Source organism: Sturnus vulgaris, chromosome 1 (assembly GCF_052056855.1).
Source record: "Sturnus vulgaris isolate bStuVul1 chromosome 1, bStuVul1.hap1, whole genome shotgun sequence".
Lineage (NCBI taxonomy): Eukaryota > Metazoa > Chordata > Aves > Passeriformes > Sturnidae > Sturnus > Sturnus vulgaris.
In genome coordinates, this window is record NC_142243.1 from 143,336,722 (window position 1) to 143,354,680 (window position 17,959).

At 39.0% G+C, this 17,959-nt stretch overlaps 1 protein-coding gene across 8 annotated transcripts in view; it reads right to left on the minus strand.

Annotated features, from left to right (window-relative positions):
* The window catches only part of ENPP2 (ectonucleotide pyrophosphatase/phosphodiesterase 2), a 72,044-nt gene that overhangs the window by 30,489 nt on the left and 23,596 nt on the right, over positions 1–17,959 (minus strand). For all 8 annotated transcript variants that reach the window (XM_088178691.1, XM_088178685.1, XM_088178663.1 and 5 more), the window contains exons 4-10: positions 17,347–17,472; positions 15,304–15,364; positions 14,006–14,103; positions 12,873–12,952; positions 11,548–11,667; positions 2,965–3,020; positions 705–770 (exon numbers count right to left, since the gene is read on the minus strand). In XM_088178691.1, coding sequence (XP_088034817.1) covers positions 705–770; positions 2,965–3,020; positions 11,548–11,667; positions 12,873–12,952; positions 14,006–14,103; positions 15,304–15,364; positions 17,347–17,472 — 607 coding nt within the window. The remainder of the gene's footprint in view (positions 1–704; positions 771–2,964; positions 3,021–11,547; positions 11,668–12,872; positions 12,953–14,005; positions 14,104–15,303; positions 15,365–17,346; positions 17,473–17,959) is intronic.

The following is a 17,959-nucleotide window of genomic DNA, read 5'->3' on the forward strand; positions in this document are numbered from 1 at the left end:
CAGGTCAAGTCAAATCGACTCAGCTTTCCAATGAGACTTAACTCTGGGAAAAGAACTGTTTCTCAGTCATAGAATCCTGCAATTATTTAGCAGTTCTTTGTTTCCATGGTATGATTAGTTGTTTAGCAGCTTTATTAAACCCAAGAACGTATGCAAGGAGGCACAGGGGGTACCATCTGAGGACACATGCTCGTTCTAAATCTTGTAGGAGAAATCACAACAGCAGCTCATCTGAGCCTTGCAGCAGCATGTGGGAACTTGTGTAGTAAAACCCACTCATAATTAAAATCTTAGCATTTTCCTTGAGCTCTGTGTCCAGTTTTACAACTGCCATTGCCTGTAAGGTTGTTAAACCATATTAGGCTCAGTAGGATAAGACAAATCCAAGTTAATCCATGTAATTACATGCTTTTTGATAAGAAATAAATTCATACCATGCACTTATTTGGAAGAATCAATCTGCTGATGGTTAAAAGCTGATATGAAAAAAAAAAAACAAAAAACGCAAACCAACCAACCAAAAAACCCACAAATCCCAAAGAACTCACACTAAACACAAAACTCAGACAAATCTTTAAATCAGTGATGGCTTGTAACAGACAAAAGTAAATTTCAGAATTAAAAATTTTCTTGCTCTTCCAGCTACTTATAAAGAAAAGACAAACTAGCAGTTATCCAACAGCAGATGACAAAAAGTTAATTACCTTTCATTGTCTGGAAGGGTTAACCACTGAAGTATTGTTAATATTCTGCGCTCATGGGGGATGACGCTGGACCACAAAATACAAAGATATACCTTGTTAGCATAGAATACAAAAAGCATCAACAAATGCTTGCTATGAACTGAATTTAATATGAATATAATGTATCACAGTAGCATAATTTGCTTTTAGCATGATTATCTTCTTTGTCGCTTAATACTGATTCTTAATTTGCAAATAGAATCACATCAGACCTTATGAATGTCTACATACTCCGAAAGAAAGATGATTAAAAGTTTGCAAATGTAGTCAGAACTCAAAGCAGTAAATCTACCTCTTTTAAGCAGGAGTGAATAAAAGATCCATTCTGGTGGCTTTAACCCAGATGAACCCTTTTGTATGCTGCTATTGGATAGCTGGCATGGGTAAAATCCACTATATTGCTCACATCAGTACACCCTGCTCTGGTAGCATTCCTTTTTTCTGTTTCCGGATGCTGGAAAAATTTCCATTGCTTTAACAGTAGCCACGGCGGGCTAGGCTGGTGTGAATCAGAACAGAGCCATGTGAAACACCAGGCCAGCAGCACAGGGACCTGAACCCTGACAACTTCTCACCCTGCAAAACAGACCCATCTTATTTCACTGTTTGTACAGTGATTGCCATTCTCACTTGGCTGCTGAGGCCAAGTTCATGCTATGAGAATGATTAACCTTAGAAACAGCTGTTAAAGTGCCAAATATCTCATCTTAGGAAAGCTCTGCAGGTCAGTGACCACACAGTCATTTAAATACAATAGCCCAGTCAGTCCAGAATCCATTAGATCAATAGCAGAATCCCAAGGCAGGAATCAGACACCACCATCAGTCACCATAATGAACTGAATTCAGCACTCTTTGAAAAGCTCTGACAAAGAAATACAGATGGCAGGAGCCATTTGGAAATACCTTAGTTTTTAATGCCTTGTAGACAAACAGTAGTTCTCAGTCTCCAACTACATGGAGAACTTTAGGTTGTAAAAAAACCATAAAAATGAGCATTTATACTAAATTTATACTAAAATTTGCAAATAAAGCAACATTTTAAACCAGAATAATAATTTCGTGTACTGTCCAATTTTTATATTTTTATTACTTGTGCAATACATAAAAAAGAAAAACCATTATTTCAATTAACTAATTTCTGACTAAAATATTTTGAAAATGCTGTTTTCCTGAGTTTGCCTGAAAATTCTCCCAGAAATATTCTGTGTACTGAACAAAATAGTGCAGTTTTAAGGCATATATATTTCAATCATACATAAATTGGCTGACTCATTCTCTTACTAATGCCTTTCATACAACCTGTCCTTGGCTACTTGTTTTGCATTCTGTATCCACAAGCATGCATTGGCCAGGATGTTTATGTAGACTATGTAGCTATAGAACTTAGGAATCACATTCATTTCTTTGGTTTATAGAGCACCAGAGTGGAGCTCTATCAGATTTCATCTTGCAAGCCTAAACCTATCATCAGCTTCTGTTTTGTTTTATTATTCCGTCCATTTGCTTTATGATATTTAGGACAGTAAAATGTAGTGGTTTTAAAGGAATAAAAAAAATAGTCAAATCCCCTTAATCCCCTTATTACTTCAGTCTTGTAGCTTAAACATTTTCTTTGCACCTGCAATCCTGCCAGAAGCTGTAATAGAAAGACTGATCTACATGAATTCCTCAAAAATTGTCAAAATTCATTCATTTTTAGTTGTAAAGATATATTTGATGGGGACAAGGGAAAATAAGTTGAAATCATTAAACAAGAGAACAAACAGCAAAGATCCTCAAGGCTGTCTCTTAGGAAAGGGAAATGGGATATCTTGCTTAAGGACAGACTGTATTGTAAAATGAATGAATCAGACCTTTAAGTTAATTCGACAGATGATGTCAATTAACATAAGATGACAATAAGAGTTTTCCACATTCAGAAGACTAAGAAACATTGCTAGCAAAAAAACACACTTTGGAATGAAGGACAGTAATTTTTCAAAAAGCCACACATCTTTTCTTTAGACAACTGTTAAAAGTCAGTACATGAATCTAAAGCAGCAAACTGTAGCATCAGCTTTAGTTATCAGAAATGTTGCACAAATTAAACAATAGAAGGTTACAGGTAGAGTCTCCCACCTATCGAATGCTTAGAGAAAGGAAAACAACTTAATAAACAGCTAGATTCAATTAATTCTGACCTATTAGTTAAAAATCTCCAGAAAACAGAAGGTACTTACATAGACCAGAAGAACGTGCCAGCTTTCACCCCTTGCTTGGCTGCAGTAATCCAAATCTAATGAGGAAAATATAAGAGGATTAGAATGTGTTCAGATCTCTAATGACTCTCTGAAATCAAAAGAAAATGTTTTCAAGAGTTATTCTTCTACCCTGAGCCTAGAAGTGAAAATTGCAGTTTTCAGCCTTGGCCCTAATTGGAAAATGCAAACTCTGTAGCAGTCAGTCAGCTGCTGTGCTGTCGACTTTCACCCCTAAATCTCTACGTTGCTTTTAATTAAAAGCACTAAGTTCCATGGCCAGGAAATCCTCCAGTATTTAATTTCATTTTCAAAACCCAGCCACTACTTACCTGACCCTTTCATCGTCCAGGTTTTGGAGGATACTCAGTTAGAAAGTAACATACCTTAACACTAATCAGTATTGCATGAATGTCCCTCTTCCCAGCATTCTACAATCAGTAGCCATCAACAGAAAATGTGTTAGAAGAGAGCACACAAAAAAGGTCACAGAGAGTGATGAGGTGTTAAGTTTGCAGGGAGGGACACATTCCTACACAGATGTTGAAGAACTTCTTGAGCTCACCCGATGGGTTGATTGATAGAAATGATAGAAAAATCTCCATGAAATTTTCAAACCGTTTTTTCAATCCTTCAAGTCCCTTGTATTGTTTTAGCTATAAATCAGTTTGCAGCAGAAAGTTCTGCAATGTAGTCACATACTCCATGAGTGTATTTTTACTTTTGCTTGGTTCAAAACCCGCTGGTTTTCAGTGGGGTTAGGGTACCGTTCTCATACTTCGAAACAGGCTATTAATTCTTTCTCTTCCTTCTTCTATACAACATCCATGATATTCCCCTCTATTTACTCCTTTTTAAACACGAGTTTGTTTGATCTTTCTCTAATGAAGCTATACTATATTCCTGATTATCCTCATCACCCTCTTTCTCTTTTCTATCCTATGACTCCACAAAAGGCAGGGGAATGAGACTGTTAGAACATCAGAAAGGTTCACAATCAAGGAAAGTAAACAATGAGTTTGTAGCTCAACAGAACTAAATTTCTCTTGCAAGGAACTATCCAAATTATCTCAAAACTCATTTCGAAAGTGACAATGGCTTAAGGCCAGCACTGAGCATAGAGCTAGATTATCTCCTCCCATTATTTATGCATACCGCAATGTATACGCTTCATGAGGAGTTAAGACAAAATGTAGTTTACTTACATAATTGCAGTTTTTTGTTTACTTTAAATCAACTCTTTGAAAATAAGCTACAAGTCCCTGTACCTTGCTCAAACAGGCACTTAGAAACTGTCATCTGTACATGCATCATTCAAATGTTATGCCTGAATTATTCATACATCAGTCTTAATTGAAATTGATTTGGCATAGTAATGAAAGATCATTTGCACAATGAGGCTATAGCTAACAGCAATTAGATTTGGATATTGTAGTGTTATTTATGGGAAAATTAGTCATATTTTCCTTTCCTTTGCCCTGGACACAATCCCTACCTCTCATCTTCTATTCCACCAAATCTGACTGGACTCAGTCCAATTAAATTAAAATCACACCTATAAAAGGTCAATTTTTTAAGTTTTATTTTAACTTTTTGATAATGTATCCTCTTTTCCAGTGAAAACTACATCCAGAGTAACACTATAGAAATGATGTTTTACTAAACACATGCAGCAAGATCAGGAGCAGAATGGCCACGGGTTTGGAGACCACTCTTTGTTTTCAGGTGCTTCCCCTCAAGAATCTGATTTTGAGCTTGGTTCACATTTACACGTACTCAAGCTGCCACCAAACAGGGAATCCCCCAAACATATCCCCCAGCCTCTGCAGCCCCAGCCTTCCACCAGTTTGCATGGTGACAATGATCAAATGATCACAAGATGATGTAGCTGCACAGTAACTCCCAAAAAAACCCCTGCTTTGTACTTATATAGGAATTTAGGGGTTGTAGCTGAATAACAGCAATATTGTTTTCAATATCTCAGGATACAGAAATTTGAATATTACAGGATAGCAGCTCTGATAGGATAGGACAGAAGGATGCAAGTGAACAGGAAAGATGAGGAAGCATGCCTACAACCCAGTGACCATGTCACTGAGCCCACACACTGCAGTCAGAAGTACAATTGCAATGCAAGGATGCTTGTTGGTACCACATAAGTCAGCACAGTCAGGTTATATAACCAACCTAGATACTACCTAATTAAGGCCATTATTCATTAGTACATCATGGTATTCCCAGGTGAAAAAGGGCCCACACTTAAAGAAATTTACTTTTCCTTTGCATTGGAGGTGTATTCATAGAGAAAAGCTCAGTCATGGCAGAGAAAGGAGGTCAAAGACACATTCAGCATGAAATGTGTGTCAGCTCTCTCTGTTGTTATACTCTGTCTTGCTCTGCTTGGAAAACCATTGTCCCCACAGCAGATTTATTTTTCTTTGAAAATGTTTGTGGTCCTGCAAATTCTAAATAGTTTTGCAGGTATCTTTGGGAAGGTACCAACAAACTAAGTTCAGGGAATTCTGTATTTGGATTTTACTATCCGCAAACTCTAGTTTGACTTCCTAGTGTTTTGGCCCACACAGGCCCAAACTGTCCAGTCTGCTTGGTTGTCTAAATGAGACCAGCCAATTTTTATCCTCAGCAGTTGAAGATGTCCCATGCTGCTCCTGTCTTAGCACAGCTGAATTCACCTCTGACCCTGTGTATTGTAGGCAATGATTTTAAACGTGTGCCAAGACACTCTCCTCCAGCCAGGCAAGTAGAACATCTGTCATCCTGACAGATTAATAACTGGATCATTGCCAAGGTAGCCAGCACATTTGTGAGAAAGTGGTTGCTACATTTTTATCCTTGTTGAGCGTAGTGTGCTGCATGCATGTCACCTGAAAACAGCATGAGCACCTTTCCCGTGCTGAGGTAATGACCACAAGTGGAGATTACTCCCAGTTGTGCAGTCCTAAGAGCAGTAAGTGCAGCCTAAAGGCACCCAGACTGGCTTCAGAGAAAAGCTGCACCTGCCAGTATTTCACCTCAGGAATGTAGCCATTTACATTGGCATTAGTTGTTTAGATGAGTACATGTGTCTGCTGCACTTGAAATAAGATGAATACCTGAGACAAGGATCTGTTGAAGGCAAAAATCAGCAAATCAAAAGGCCTCTATCTGTCTACAACATCTGAGTGAGTCTGAATGACTCCTTCCTGACTTTGGCAGGCAGAGCCTGATTCAACTCAAGCTTACAAGAAACCACTACTGGACCTCAGCTTTCCTTCATTTTTTAATGAGAAGGAAAAAAAAAAGAAACAACAAAAACAGTCAGCCCTTTGATTTGTTTAAACCCAAACTAAGAAAATTCAGCACTATCAACCACGATACCTAAAACTGCTACTGAGCAATACATGAAGCAGCCATATCGAGGTGGAAGAATTTCTATTTGCATTGATCAAGCTCTAAATAAAATACTTTGTGTTTTACAGTTGAGACAGTGCTGATGAATCAAATGGTAGCTGTTTCTACTAGAAATACCCTTTGTTACCCAGGCCCCTTAGTGGACAGGCAAAATTAGACAACAGATTGGAGCAACTGATGGGAGCACACAAGTTTATTTAGTATTTTGGCTATAGGATAATAACTCGAGTAGAAAAGTTGGGAGCAAACTCTTACTGCAGCCTTATCACCAGTGAACAGCTCTCACTGTCATTAAGTTAAATTCATTGTCTTTCAAGGCAGACTACCAGGGTGGGATAGTGCAGGAGGGTGGGATAGAAAAAAGTTACAAGATGCCCTCTCAACTTTGTCCATACTAACCAGTTGGAAGTGAGAAGCAAATAAGGGTTATTGTTCTGCAAGGTCAGTACCATTTTGAGCTTATGCAATTTTTTCGCATACATCATTACATTGGGTTTAACTGTTAATGTTAGAATTTTATAGTCAGCTGTTTAACGGTGCCAAATGTCCACTCTTGGCTTGCTTAGGGGACAAGCCTAATTGTATTGCAAATGATATAACGGCCATGTTTCTGAATTAATTTGTTTAAGCAGAGAAAAGTGGATTAAATATTTGAAAAATAATAAAAGATCAACCAGTCTGTCTTCATGCCATGTCACAGGAAATCAACAATATCTAGCTTTTCCAATACAGAAGACTTGTTAGATTATGCAATCACAGATTCAAACCTAGTACACTGGCACGTGTCCCAAGCAATAGTATATATCCTTTCCTAGATATATATGAAACATATCCTGTAAGTTGAATTACTTTTATTTTTATATCCTCTGTGTTGAATGACTACTCCTCCTTTACTTACAGATTAAAGTAGACAAGGCTAAACAATAGATTAGGTGTCAATGCCATATGGAACATGGATATCCCAGGTTCCCCCTTCTTCTGACTGCTAGACACATTTGCAGGTGTGCAAGTGCTTCATCCAGAGTTATTCAGGATAGGTGTGGAATTTTCTTTGAAAACCTGCACAGGAAGTGGGATACCTCCCTGGTTTTAATCTTCTATGAATAAACAAGAGCCCACAACTTCACAAAGGCTGACACGTATTTGATGAGTCAGATGGATCAAAGGCTGACATAGCAATGGGAAGGAAAGCCCTTCCACATCTAGGCAAAGGTGGGAAGGAGGAAATCACAGAATTTCCTACTAAAGAAATGCATACAAGACTGGTGGCAACATGTAGAATTAATACCACTCCTGAATCATTTGCAATTTGTTCTGCCAACAAGGTAAAATGTGGAGTAGCCCCTTCCACACTTCTAACATGACAAATGTTCTCCTAGACTTGGCAACTAAGCATTGCCTTCTTGCCCAGACAGAAGATTTTTGATACAAGAAGTCTATTAAATAAATAGACTCAGAGTCCTGTTGCTTGTTCATGGTTCAAGCTGCATGAAAATAAATATTTATAAAATACAGTTACAGACATCTCTCCTTCTGCTTCCCCTACCTATCAACAAAGTGATTGCAAGACCTGTTCAGGATGACAGGCAGATGACAAATATCTGAAGCTGCTTCTGTAATTATTAGACAGACAAAACCAATAAAATTCCAATAATGGTTTTATTTTAAATACTGATATATAAATTTGGATGAATCAGGAATATCAAGTTAAGATGCTGGGTGATGATAGCTTATGTCCACAGGCATACCTCGAAGACTACAAAGACAGCTTCACAACATGCTGTCTGTTACCTAGAAAAGTCATGGCTATGTTTAAGGATTAACATCTCAAGATAGTCCTTTTTTGAGGGTTGCAATCTTTAAAAGGTTGATAATGGATTTAAAGCTACATAAAGGCACCCTAAACATCCATCAATACTTTTACAATTATATTTCTGAAGTGACAGACATCTTTTGGACCCAAACTCAGATCCAAGCCAGGTTACCTTGTGAAGGAGCCTCTCTGTCCCCATAAACCACAGACCAGCAGCAGTTTAATACCTTGCCTCTTCTGACCTTGGAGAGGCTAATGGGTTATTTCTAAAGGTCATGAAAGATCACTTAAAAAAACTCAATGTATTGTCTGCAGTGTAAGTTTAAATGCACTACATCAAACCAAGACATGGAAAACTACTCCTTAACAGAAGCCAAAGACAGCTGGGGCCTAATTTTAGTGCCTAAAGTTACTTGGGATGAAAACAAGAATGTCAGTGTCATGAAAAATGAACAGTAAACTTAGTTGCCCCCATGGGCCCTGATGCTCACCATTTCTGTGAGATGCTGTTGCAGTATGAGGAGTGGTTTTATGGCTGTTTCCTATGAAACATTTTTGTTTTGAAAACAAGGTTGTTTCAAGCTTATATAATAAATCAACATTGTATACTAAATCAGGAAGTCACATAACCAGCTACAGCATCTGAAATATTTCCAAGCTACTTTCTCCCCCCTTCTCCCTTTCGTAAAGCTATTAATTTCTCATAATTCCCGGAGTAAAAGCTTTCAGATACTCATCTGCCAAATCCCACTGATGTCCATGGTAATCTGGCTGCTTTTCAGCAAAAGACTGAGTATTAGAACAACTTAAGAAAGAAAGAAGGAAAGACCACTCAACCCCCCCACATTTTCATAGAGCCATATACTGTAGGCCAGTTTCCAGGAGCAAGAAAGTATTTCAGAAATTATCAACGTTAAATGACATTCTCTTTTAGGCAGTTTTAACCATAATACAAGGCTGAGAGTGATGCTCAGAAACTTTTTCTGCCTTGCACAGAAAAATACTAATTTCCAAACCTGCACAAAGCATTTCCCATTTTGCAGGTTTTGAGTACTTCAGTTTGAGACTTAGAACCTAAAAAGAGCCAGCTAAATATGTGATATGACAGACATGATTCCTGGGATATGCAGACGAGGTATCCCTTCCTACCCCCTTAATTGTACTGTCTTATCTTTCAATACCCAGCTATTTTGGGCAGTCTATGCCAATGTCATATTTAAAGAAAATTATAAAAAGCAGTTAGAACCTGAGTATATCTAATCAATACATAGACAGAGATAACTTCTTCTCTTATAAAAATCTGTAGTTCTCTTATATAATGTGCAATTCTTGCACATGCAGAAGAAGCATAATTGAAATAATATTTCTGCAAGAGATCTATCACCTCCTTATCCAGCTATTGTGGCCACTCCAAGTTTGCCCAGCTTAAGGGTTTCCCTCATATTATGTGTATGGGGATTGAATTGCAGTCCTTCCTCTGCGCATTTGCTTCCAATTTTCCAAAGACATGTCCAGTTTATTACATGATTTGTGTGTTTCCTTTTTAACAATTCTTCAGAACAACTCGTTTATTTTATCATCCCTACTTGGATATGCAACACTCCCCCACACACACATCCCATCCTCAGAGGATTTCACCCAGCATAAGGTCACCCACTGTTGTGTAACTTTCTTGAACTCTTCTCAGATGACATTTTTAATCCAGAAAATCGTTTATTCCCTGGAGTAGCATAGGTGTGGGAATTAACAATGTTCCCCACACAACACGGCAGGTGATGAAGTATTCATAGACTTACATCATACTTCTAAAATATCATAGTTTAAAAGTAGAGACATTTGTACAAGCCCCAACAATTAGTTCTCCACTACCTCCTACTTAACCATGATTAAGGTAAGATGCAGAATTAAATTTGCAATGCATAATTAATTTTGAGCTGCTTAATGAGCTGTCACACAGTAGCTGAGGCATGGGATTATCTATGAGTTCGACTCCAGCAGACTGGAGCAGGTTTTAGCTGTGTGGCTTTGGCTGTAACTGAGATAAAGAGGTTACAGACTGCTGCTCTTTCACTGCTCCTAGTTTTGATCCCGATTCTTCGCTGCCATGTGGAAAGATAACAGGTATGTTCCTCACCCTCTCTTCTCCTCACCACCCATGCCAAAACCTAACCCAGATTATAGCTAGTCAAGGGGAGAGAGCCTACACTCACTGACAGATTTTACAACAGCACAAGTACCTAATTCTGGCTCAGCTACAGCCAGACACATCTGCCTGTCACACATCTGCCTGCAGCTCCAAATTGCCTTGTCTCACATTTGTTGCGGACTAAACGGCATGCAGACAACACACACACTCGCTAAGCCAACAACTGTCTGAGCAACTCCCTTTAGCCTCTTGGGATATTTGTGTCTTAAGAGATTTGGGGGATGATATGGATCAATTTAGCAACCAGAAATGACAGATTATGGTGTTCCCAAACCCTTTCCGATGTCCTCACTTTTAATCACTGAATTAACCTCACTCTTTTGTGAGGTTAATTCACCAGAGAGCATTTAAACCGTAGTTCCCTAAGCAATCACTGCAATGAAATGTGCATACACCTTGGTTTCCTGCACTTTAAACTTACTAGTTTTACTTTTGCTGTCAAAGCAAGCCACCACAGCATGCATGAATAGGGGAAAGGTAAGCAGAAGCACGGAGACTGTCTTAGCTGTAGTAACACAGAATACTTGGAAGGACTCCATTTCCTTGTCCAGAATTAGGGCTCAGAGCTAGACAAATCAAGTCCAACACTAATCTAAGAGACTGGACATAGTTCAGCCTCTGCTGCTGTACTCAAGGCAGAAATTAATTTTCTCAAGTTTCCACAGCCTCTGCAGTAAATCAGCTATTAAAACAGTGATTACTTTTGGACTTAACTAATAATTATGAAATTATGCCGTGCTATGCTGACAAAATATTTATGCTAAAACTGCTCAAAAACGTTACTAGGACAAAAACCTGAGAAATCCATAATGAAAAGGAAACATTATGCTGTAGTAACAAAATTGCAGTGTTACACTGCTGTCTCAAGTGAGGGTTTTATCCTAGCTGCGTCTAATTTATACTTATCAGTGCAAGCACCTTTCCATAGTCAATGGATTTATTATTCTGAAAAGCAAAAGCCAACTCAAAACATTACATTAAACTGATAGACAGAGGGCCAGCCAGGGGGGCAGGGATTAGGTACAAATTGTTCACATATGGTTTTTTAAAATTATTATTATTGGCTATGTTCCACAGCACAGGGGGAGGGGAGAAGAGGGAGGAAGAAAGAAGCAGGAGGGAATTTGAAACTTACTGGTTGACCTCCCCACCATCTGTGATTGAATTTCTCTCGCCCTCGAAGACTGAAGCTGGCATCAAACACTGGGTCATACATCGAATTGCCAACAATCCCATGTGATTCAGGATAGAGTCCCTTTGTGCAGAAGTAGATTAATTAGTAAAACCCTAATACACACAAATGCAGTGCTTCATAGCTATCTGCAAATACTACTAAATTATTTCAAAGTAAGTATCTTGGTAACTACATAACAGAAAAGATTTTTACTTTCAGATAAGCACATTTAAATCTGGCTGTAGTAATGAAAGCAGTAAGAGGTGATTGAATTGTGCTAAAAAGCATAAAAAACTCCTGTTACTCAATACTTTCAAGTTTTTCACAGTTTAAAAGTTAGTTTGAGGTCATCAAAGAAAAAGTGTAAGTGTATGAAAAGAAGATCCATTTGTACTTTGTGTTCCTCCTCATGAATGCCCTTACTGGACACAATAATTCATTTTCTGGTTGCAAGAGCAACGCTTAGCACTTCGATTTTATAATACTTTCTCTTCATGAGTGCTTCTGTTAGAAAAATTATTTCCAAGAAAAGAAATTGAGGCAGGTCACCCAAAGCCATTGGTTTATATCATGACTTATCCTGCAGTAAAAGCAATTCAGGGAGGAGAGCAGAAAATTCCGTTGTCTGAGCCCTCTCCCCTCCCAGCCTATTCTTTTCCATATGCTCCTGTCTCTCCATTTAAACATTTGTGCAGTGGCTGCAGAAAAAAAAAAAAAAAAAAAAAAAGGCTAAAAATTGCAGCTGCAGGTGGAGAGTCACTTATGGCAGCTTTGGGAGCACTATCAGTGTCACACAGGTGTGGGGACAGCCTGGCTGCCAGCTCTGCCAATGCACACAGCAATGGCTCCTCTCACTGCAGGGCCAAGGCAGCCTCCAGACTCAGCACACTGCCCCACTGACTTGGGCTGCGCCAGCAGAGAAACAACTGCTGGTTGTATTCAGGGCAGCATTTCAGGGGTGGGTTTTTTTCCCCTAGGAAAACTTTGACCTGTAATTATGCAGCAGTACAAATAACTGAAAAAGCAGGCATAAGAAAGCATAGGAAAGCTGTGTCAGGGTATAATGGTGAGATACAAACCATTTCACCACTTCAAAATAAAATACTTAAATACTTTTTTTCAAAATGAAGAAAATACTGAACATAAATAAATACCAAAAAGGATGGATAAAGAAGCAGTTATATATATAATATATATATACATTTTTAAAAATCTTGCTTCTCATAACACACATTTCTACTCCAGTGCAACATTTTATCATGAAAAATTCCTTCCCAGGGACTTACAGTAGCAAGAGTGTACAAGTTGGGGAATGTTTTTGTAGGGTAAACAGGTCGCATATAAGGAGAATGTGTTCCACAAGATCCTGAAAAATCAAATGCAAATGTGAGGAAGCAAAGGTCTTAGACAGGGAAAACAAAACCAGAGAAAGTAACTTCTGTGATTCAAAATGATGCAGAAACTAGTTAAATTTTAACTAATTTAAGTGAACTTTCTGCTGCTTGACAGTAGTCAGCAGTAAAGGCAGTAGTAAATCTACTCATGCACTCTTTGTATTTCACAACTAACAACTGAAATAAGGCATCCAGATGACTACAGAACCAGCTATATTCTCATAGATGTTTTTTTATTCCTCAGTTAGTCTCCATCCAGAATCATTGGAAGTCTCTTGTTAAGTAAAACAATATGAGAAAACACAGAAACACAGGTTTATTTTAAGTAATAAATACTCCAAAGCTGCAGTTTCACACTGGGCTTTGTGGCCTCAGCGCTGCCCGCCCCCCCCCCCCCCCCCCCCCCCCCGCAATCACAGAATCATTTAGGCTGGAAAAGACTTTCAAGATCATTGAACCCAACCATAATCAGCTACACAAATAGGAGGGCCAGCGCACAGAGGAAAAAAAAACCAAGACATTTCAAGGATACAGGCACACATAAACACCATGCAATACAGAGAGGTTCAAATATGCAGTGCACCCAGTCCTCCACAAACCCAAGGGGATGCCCATTCTCAGGAAGGTGAGTGCAGGGCATGTTTTCAGCCAGTTACCAGGCATCCACGTACAGTTTCTTCAGCCAGTTATCCATATCTCTGACTTTTCTGAATCAAGTGGAAAATTTCCTGGCCACCTCTCAACTAGCGTGTAAGCATGCACGATATATATCATGTACTAAAGATGAGTTTCTTTGCTGACAAAACCACATGAAGTCACTGATTCTGAGCAGCACTTCCCAAAGCAGCAGCTGTGTACTACATTATTCAGGGTGCTTTCAAGCGACCAGTTGATATCACCTAATTTAAAGGGGACTTCTGCCTTCTCATATCCACGCTGACCCTTCTACTACTCAACAAACAATGAAAGCAATTGGGCTGCAAGAGACTGTCTTTCATTTATTGACAGAAAAAAGATGTACTCACTCAGTTTTTCAATATTGGGCATGACCTTGTTCCCTTTCTTCATATATGATGCACGGAAACCATCAACAGAAAAGATGATCAAAGGAGGACGAACAAAGCTAAAAGCAAAAGCAGCAGGAATATAAAGCAGCATTTCAAATTTTTACTTTTTTAATTTCCACTTGCTCACTGAGCCTCCAATAAATCCAGAAGTTCAGTTACTGTACAAACTATATACCTATAGTCTTTTACATACTTAACAGATCAAGAGAAACTGATAATCCTCACACTTAGTAACAGCCACACTCAGTCACTGAAAGGGTTGATATCCAACATAAAAGACATCTTCCCTGAGGAGCTAAAAACATATAACCCATAAAGGCAAGTGCTTATAGAAGGAGGTGGAGAAGGAAATTTACCATGCACAAGTACCCAGCCCGGCACACAATCTCTAGGTAAAAGCCACATGTCTCAGGACAGTTGGTCTTCTTAAACAGAAGTCCATGGGGCTTCATGTTCGTTCTAACATACTAAAGATGACAGTATTTCATGTCACTTTTTTACTTTTTGAATTTACTACTGCTACTGAAAGTCAAGTAGGCAGAAACGTGCCATGGATGGACACACCCGGGCTTTTAATGTCACCTGCTGCAGAGGTTAGTAGCTGTCACTGTCACCGAGAGAAGCATCTCTAAACTATCCTCCTAACAGCACCCAAGTAGATGCTTACCTTTAGGGATAATAGTGAGACAAAAGGTTTCAAAGATTACTTACTTTCTCCATGTTACTCATGTGCTCAAATTCCTCACTAAGTCAAGCCTGTACCCCATTGCAGTTTAGAAATCCTTTCATTTAAGAACATAATGCTAAAAGCATAAAATTCCACCTAAAAACCAAATTGCCTGAACTATGTTCACATATGGCTTAACCTGAATTTTACTGAAAGTAGAACAACCTAGGCCTTTCCACTGACTTCAGAGAAGTCTGGCTACCTTCCCTATGCATGTAAGAGAAGCAGGCAACCCAGCAGCAAGTCATTGAAGACCAAGAGTTCAAACCCAAATATCATCCACCACTACTCACCCAGCAGCTCAAAGGCTAATGCATGACAATATTATGAGGGTAAATAAAGGTAAATGCATTACAGGATTATGAGCATAACTGTACAAACGGTGAAGCCCAGGAAATTATCCAACCCACAGTCATTCAGCCTGCATGACAGAGCCAGTGCAGAAATGTGGTGGCAGAGGTCCAAGGCGAGAGCTGGTGACCACTGGCTTTGCTGCATTTGCTTTTCCAGGTGCAAGCAAAACACTTACCCTGCTGGACATTCAGGAGCCTTTATCTCTTCACAGTCATCATCCACCCAGTGGGTTTCTCCTACCAGAAAAGTCACATTGGAGTTTCAAAAAACAAAAAATACAAAATCTGTGGATACAGCTACAGGTTTTACAGAAAATATATACTAAAAAAAATAAAGTCTAGCTCCAGTTAATGGACTGACTTGTCATATTTCCCATGAATAATGAGAATGCATTTTCACAAAGCTGAACAAGTGATCTGGTTATAGTCTATTCAACAAAAATATCCAAACTAGCACTTCTACAAGCAGCTCTTAAAACTGGAGTTAAAAGTGTCCTCCTACCGCAGGAGACAGTGGTAATGCTTTAGACAGAGTGGTCATCTATTTTAATTTTTTTTATTTTTGATGTGTCAAAAACAGGTAAGTGCTGCTTCTGGCTGTGAATTCCCATCAGTTCTGATGCCTCCAAGAGCTGATTCAGCAGGCTAAAGGTGCAAAACAAAATTCATTCTGGGGAAGAAAAACAACTCTAAATAGTTTCCAGCTGGTTTAGAGAGGTGATCAGCTCATGGATCATGTGAGACTCATGCTAAAAAAAGTATTAAATACTCTTTCAAAGTTAGATTAGTTAAAATTACTTCATGTAATCAACTATTTTCTTAAGGTTTTCACTGCTGAATGCTGTCTATAGAGTGGCTCATGACTTGCACTTTTACAGGTCAATTGAGAAAACCAAATTATTAGCTAACAAGCCTACTTCCTGAACCTCACACTATTAAAAGAAATGAAATTCAATTAAAAGAACAAAGCAAAAAACATCATCGAAAAGACCTGCAGGAAATGTGTGCTACAGCAATTCCAACTGACCATGAAAGGAGGTGGAGGGACAATTCCCAAGGGAAAAAAAACCCCAAAAAACAACACACTATCCTCAGATAGGCAAAGGCACGGACAAAGAGGAAACACTGTTCTCATATAAAGCTTAGTCCTGTCAGAAGTTCCAGAGTCATTGAGATAGTTCGTTATTACCCAATTAAACGAAGATTATGTACATTAAACCTGGAGACATACAAATTCCTCTGTCTTGACCCTTATGATAGGAAGCTCACAAAAAAGGCAGGAATTGGAAACTATATCAGTATTTAAGTGGTCTCAGCTTCTAGTTTCTTTGGGAAATGGAAGGACAATCTACAGGGATTTGTTGGAAAATATATATTTCATTTAGATTCCCAACAGCAAAACCCAAGTAAACAAAAAGTCCCATTTTCAGTGTATAGATGGATCTGGATCATTATAATTTTGTGAACGTGTGCATTTGTCCAAAATGGTGAAATAATTTCAAACTGTAACCCGTTCCCCAGTAAAGTTAACGAATGAAAAAAACCTAAGAACTAGGTGAGACACAAAAGCAAAAACCTGTAGAGCTCATTACCAAGGATCAGAAGACCTGCTGTGACAGGCAGGGTACGCTCTAAAAGAGCAGAGCACTGGATGAAAATCAGGTTTTCGAAGGCCACCTGCCCGCCAAGCAGCGAGGGCTGTTCTGCAGCCATGGTGTGTCACGGTCATCTCAAACCCACGCCACCCTCCTGTGAGTAATAGCCCTTGGATTCTTGCAACTCCTCTTCCACAAGAAACAATGCCTACAGATATTAGGCCAAGCAGTTTGAGCAGGAGCTTTTGCGGTGGGGGTGGAGAGAGGTCTTTGGCACAGAGATAACATATCTAGGAATGCTCCTTCCTTCTGAGATCATTAGAGATCCCTGCACTCCCTGTGATGCAGACAAACGTATCTGAACACTTTAGAGCTTTGCTTTCAACTCTTCTTCATCCACCTCCACCTATTCTCTTTCTACCATTATCTCTACAGGCAAAGATAACGTCCTTCAACATATTATTTACCTCTGCTAGTGCCCAGAAAATTACAAATGCGATACCCCACTTTCCCCACCTCCTAAAAATCAAAGCAAAACAAAGAGTTCCTCTTTCAGATGAAAACTCTTTACCCTGTCTTCTATTGGGTTTGGAGAGATAAGAAGTAGAAAGACCAAAGACGTACCTTTGCAAACGACTTGATAATTAGTACAACAATCTCCTCTACTTAAGCAGTCTTCAGAGCAGTGACAAGCATTGTCATCATTCCTGGTTTCTCCACAGCGATCTTTGGTACACTCCCAACCCCGAGCTAAATTATTCACAATAAAAGCAAGAATGAGAGATTGCAATGAAAACAAAAAGTATTCATTCACCTACAATGAAAACACTCCAGTCGTTAAAGTAGGTATGTCAACCAGAAAGAAAGAAAAAGGATCCTTGTCACTTGCAAGTGCAGCAGAGCTCCTCCACAAACGTGTGTGAGTATTTCTGATACCCTCAGGTGCTCTATTCCAGGCTTTGTACAGTCTGATTGCCAGAAAAAGTGTGGAAAGGAAAAGTCAAAAAAGGATCTTCATAAATAAATGGTGGAACCTAAGGCACAAACTAAGAATTCTGGTGTTTCTTGGGTAATCTTTGCTTTTCCTCACAATTACTACAGTTTCCTGTTCAATCCTTAGAAAATAAGAAAGTAGAAAAAAGAGTATGTCGATGCAAAGTGATGTCATACTCCCACCATCAGTTCCTCACCCATAGTGCAGATCCAGTACCAACCTCAAAGACAAGAAAAACAAGAG